Genomic DNA, 5,037 nt, shown 5'->3' on the forward strand with positions numbered 1-5,037 from the left:
TCATTTTGATCGTAAGAGATACTGATAATTATCCCAAAAGTTCTATCATAATTATAATGTGGGTATTATAATTTCGAGTTAAATAATTTGTCTCGTTCAAAGGGGCAAAGAACGATTAACCTTTCATATTAGCGTACATATTATAAAGATTTAATACTAAGATAAGAATGAACATCTATAACTCTATCTCCCAACTACAAGGCTAACTTATATTAAAACCACTAGATTTCTCAGGTGACTGAAGAATGTTTGCCAGAAACCAAAAGTTCTACCAAGATAGTCCAGACTTCCAGATCAGTCAGTTTCTACAACAAAGTAAAATAACATGCAAACTCAGAGTAAAAAAATTTAATGGTCTATCTAAAGAAAAGGGTTGAAGCTAGGCAATATATCTTGCTGGACTCGCTTCTACCACTTAAATAACACATCGTCTGGTTCAAAAACAAATTGTCAAAACTCTAACCGTCAGTGCAAAATCCAAACTTCAAAACATTCTCCCAATCTCTGCTAAGAACATTTCTTTCTAACATATGAAGGTACACAATATCGAAGAAAGGAATGTAAGGAAGCACTACATGGGTAACTAAAAAACTCCAAAAACGAACAGCTGCATCACCAACAGCTTTCTTTCGGTTCTAGTGCAAATGCTTATTCTTCATCCTCCTCGTCACCATCACCACCTGAAGCCTTCTTGGCAGCAGCCTTTTGGTTCTTTCTCTTCACTCTTCCAGGGCGTCCGCCACCAAAAGGACTGGTTAGGGAGAAGTCAATGTGCTTCTGAGAGTCCACTCTCACCATAAACGAAGGAACATTCACCACTTGCCTTCCAACTCTGCAATGCAGTTAATATTAGTCTGGTTAACTTCATTGCAGTGCACAAAAGTAAACAAAGATCCAATAGTTCATAATGCACAACTACTTTGTTAAATATACAAACTAGGAGTCCATGGGGTGGGTTTTTTTTTTGGGGGGGGGGAAATGATCTTTGCCAAGTGTGAATCTGATATGTACTGCTAAGAGAAGATATCGGCTACGCCCAAGCTTCCAAAGATCCTTTAATCTATCACCACGCTTAGCCATCAATGCAATAAAATACATCTCTACCATCTTCCTGCGAACTATGGAGGTCTTATAACAAGTGAAATGTCCAAATAAGCATTTGGCTCCTAGAAACCTAGCAATTTAGAGCTCTAAAACACATCTATGAAGATTATAAATGAAACGATTAAATAGGACCTATAAAGCAAAGTGAAAAGATTAAACAAATCCTTACCAAAATGACATCCTAGTTTGCAAACACAGTTTAATGTTCAACCAAGATTCAATATTGGAAAACTAGCAGTACAAAGAGCTCACTGTGTTAATATTGCTCAACTTTGTCTATTGACAGAGAAGATCACAGAATTACTTGCTAACAAGTATTCTTGTTCTGCAATTTGGACTAGAAATTCCTATTCTATTATTGAGAAATAATATGAGACTTCTCTTTATTTTATTTTTTTAGAAGGGATTCCTCATTGACACCAGCATTGCATGAGCCTGACCAACCCATAGGGAAAGCTAAAAATACTTGACGAAAGCCAAGAATACAAGGACAACTATCTACCAAGCACTTCTGCCAAAATAGTTATTCTAAATCAGACACAAGTGCTAAACGACTTTCGACAAAATTTAAACAACTGAAAAAAATGCAATTCTAGCAAACACCTCAAAGTCAGGGCAAAAGAACAGCTTACTTCTTTGAAATTTGTGACTAAAAGAGATTAGCTATTTTTACCTGATATGCCTTTGCCTAATGAGCACTCTAGCATGGTGGATCGACTTAGCCATGCCAGTCTTGAAAACAAGGGTTTGCAGACGGCGCTCAAGGAAGTTCTCAACAGTGAGTGACAAGACATAATCGAGTTTGTTCTGGCTCTCATCCAACAAACCATACCTGTTCATCCTCCTCAAGAGTGCTTCACCTTCAAAAATACGACGTGGATCTTTCTCATCAAGGGTCAGAAGCATTCTTGCAGCATTTCTGATACGGCTCAAAGCATACTGGACTCTCCACAGCTCCCTCTTGCACCTCAGTCCATACTCTCCAACGAGCTTCAACTCTGCATCCAATCTCTCCTTCTCAAAGGGACGTCGAGGTTTCTTAAAGGTCTTCCCATCTGATTACACACCAGAGTTGCAAATCAACATAGGCTTAAAAACCCTTTTTTCGTTTGTGATATACCAGTAACATCTGCCCAGTCCCCCAACCCCCCCCCCCCCCTAAAAAAAAAAAAAAGAAAAGAGGAGCTACCAGTCCCTTGGCGACTTAACCCCCCAACATGGATGTTTCTTCCCACTAGCCTATCCTTCATTGTCATAAAAATAGGCTTAAAAAGATGAACATATAATACAAGACGTTAATACAGTTGCAGGTTAATAAGCTGAGACTGCTGATCTGGTTTCCCACTGTATATGAAAGAGTAATACAATACAACCAAACAAAGATTCTACATTTGTTTTTAGGGAAATTTCCAAATGAAAATTTTTACCAAACTATTGGATTTCTTACTATACTGTGGGAACTGTCACTTAAGCTGAAAATACCATCATACTACACCTAAACATTAAAAATGAAACAGAATGATTAGCAAGCCTTCAACTTTTCTGTTTTTGATAACACTATATTCATTAGCAAATAAGAAGAAATCAACTAGTGTTTTTTGCTCCACTAGGATATGAACCTGAAATCTCTTGGTTCTCCTCCCATCTCACTGACGATATTTTTACATTTTCTGAATTGGCTCTACCACTTTATCCTCAGGCCATAATACTATCAGAACAGACTTTAGCTTTGCTTATATTCAAACTAATCTCAGCATTACCACAAAGTTACACTAATGACTACTCAAACCCTAACATAAGTTTGATCCACTCAGCTCCATTTGGACCTGATTTATTCCAATACTCATTAATTTATATTTTAAGTTTTTTTAACTCAAACTAGGGGTTTCTAACACTAAATCTTCTCCACATTTATCATTGATATACAAATTTCTAGAAAACTAAAAGAACTTTTGACAAATACAGAACTTAATAATAGGAAACGAACCAATGAGATTAAGGAGACTTACAGTTGCGGTAAAAGGCGACGTGTACCATGTTTACCGGTCGACGGAGCCGTCTTCAGATCGGCTACCTGCTGAAAATGAAAGCAGAAACTGATAGGGTTTAGAGAGACACTAGGGTTTGAATATAATGAAGTTCTGCGGCTGCCTTATAATTGTCCCTCAAACCCGTTTAAGCCCAACTTAAACGGGTTCTAATTCTCAAACCGAGTTTAGATTTTGAAAAAATTCGGCCCAATTGTGTGTAGCGGATGAAAGCATTGGCCCAAAGGAGAAATTACTGGGAGATTTGCACAAATAGTCTCGTTTAAGGATATTTATCTTGTAACCAGTTTTTAAAATTTTTTTGACGACTACCCACTTCTGAACTATTTCAGACATGCAATATCTTCTTTCTATATACCTTTGTGTTTACCCTAAAAATCGAGTAACAATTAAACTTGTAATGTGATTTTAAGGATACTTGATTTCGCTTAATACCAATTGGTTAATTTAGAGATAAGTGACGAAATTGATAAGAATATAAAGCAAACCGGTGTGTGGACAGTATCCTCGAGCTTGATGAACTCTCGAGAACGATAAAACGGGAACAATTAAAGAACAATAATTGGAGAACGATAAAACGGGAACAATTAAAGAACAATAATTGAAGAACAGTAAGCTGATGAGCAGAAGAAAGAGATATTATATTGCCTTGATCTGTATGAATGTGAGAGAGTCTACAAATGAATGGGGTCCCTCTTTATATAATAGAGGAGTCCTAAATAAGGTACACTTCTAATTAAGGCTGTATTGTGGTCCGGGCCCAGCCCGGGACCACGGGCCGGTTCAAACGGGCCCGGTCTCTAGTGGTGCAAAAGCCCACAGTGGGCCGGTCCTTAACAAAAAGCCCGCGAGCCCGGGACCGTTTAGTCCGGGACCGGTTCAAACGGGCCAAACAGCTATTTTTAAAAAAAAAAAATTTAAAAAGGGTGAACAGTCAGAATATTAATATATATAATACATATAAGCTATATATAAGACATTATATATATATCTAATACATATAAACTATATGTACATATATTATATATAATATATATAAGCTATATATATATATATATATATATATATATATGTATATATACATATATATATATATATACTAGTTTTAGGGTACGTGCGTTGCACGTGTGTATTATGTCTTATAGTATAAATTTTTAAAAACTACATAAATATTATTAAAGCATGTGTATGAAGTATAAGTTTTATCGAGTGGTGGTTCGACCGGCTATGCTGTATGGGNTATATATATATAGTATATTGTGACGACCCAAAGGGGTCATCACCGGATTTCTCTCTTTTTCCGTGCTTTCGAGGCCTTGAAAACATCACCTTTAGTTGCCTCGAGTTGCGTGCGCAGTCCGGGCGCCTAGCCAGAAAGATTATATGTTAAATTCTGTGAAAAATTTCAAAATGTGGCTTTAAAATGATTAAAGTTGACTTCGGTCAACATTTTTGGTAAACGGACCCGGACCCGTGATTCGGCTGTCCCGGAGGGTCCGTAGAAAAATATGGGACTCGGGCATGTGCCCGGGGTCGAAATCCGAGGTCTAGAACCCGAGTAAAAGAATTTTTCTATGAAATTGTCCTTCTGAAATTATTAAGGAAAATGGAAATGAAAATTGATTAAAAGACTAGGGTATCGGGCTCGTATTTTGGTTCCGACGCTCGGTACAAGTCTTAAATATGTGTTAAGCGCTTTCTGTAAAGTTTGGTCGAAAACGGACGTCATTTGGCGTGTTTCGGACCTAAATATCTAAAGTTTGAAGTTTGTGAAGTTAGAATGAAAAATGATGATTTTGAGGTTTGATTCATTGATTTTGATGTTGTTTTGGCGATTTGATCGCTCGAGTAAGTTCGTATGAGGTTGTTGAGTTAGTGTGTGTGT

At 37.1% G+C, this 5,037-nt stretch overlaps 1 protein-coding gene across 1 annotated transcript; it reads right to left on the bottom strand.

Annotated features, from left to right (window-relative positions):
- Positions 1-336: 336 nt before the first annotated feature.
- Positions 337-3,249, bottom strand: LOC109209133 (40S ribosomal protein S9-2-like). Its single transcript, XM_019372324.1, has 3 exons — positions 3,114-3,249; positions 1,778-2,159; positions 337-832 (listed from the first exon to the last, which is right to left on the bottom strand). Exons 1-3 carry the CDS (start codon positions 3,139-3,141, stop codon positions 649-651), a joined length of 594 nt encoding a protein of 197 aa, XP_019227869.1. The 5' UTR covers positions 3,142-3,249; the 3' UTR covers positions 337-648.
- Positions 3,250-5,037: the final 1,788 nt, after the last annotated feature.

The sequence above is a fragment of the Nicotiana attenuata genome, unplaced genomic scaffold (genome assembly GCF_001879085.1).
Source record: "Nicotiana attenuata strain UT unplaced genomic scaffold, NIATTr2, whole genome shotgun sequence".
NCBI lineage: Eukaryota > Viridiplantae > Streptophyta > Magnoliopsida > Solanales > Solanaceae > Nicotiana > Nicotiana attenuata.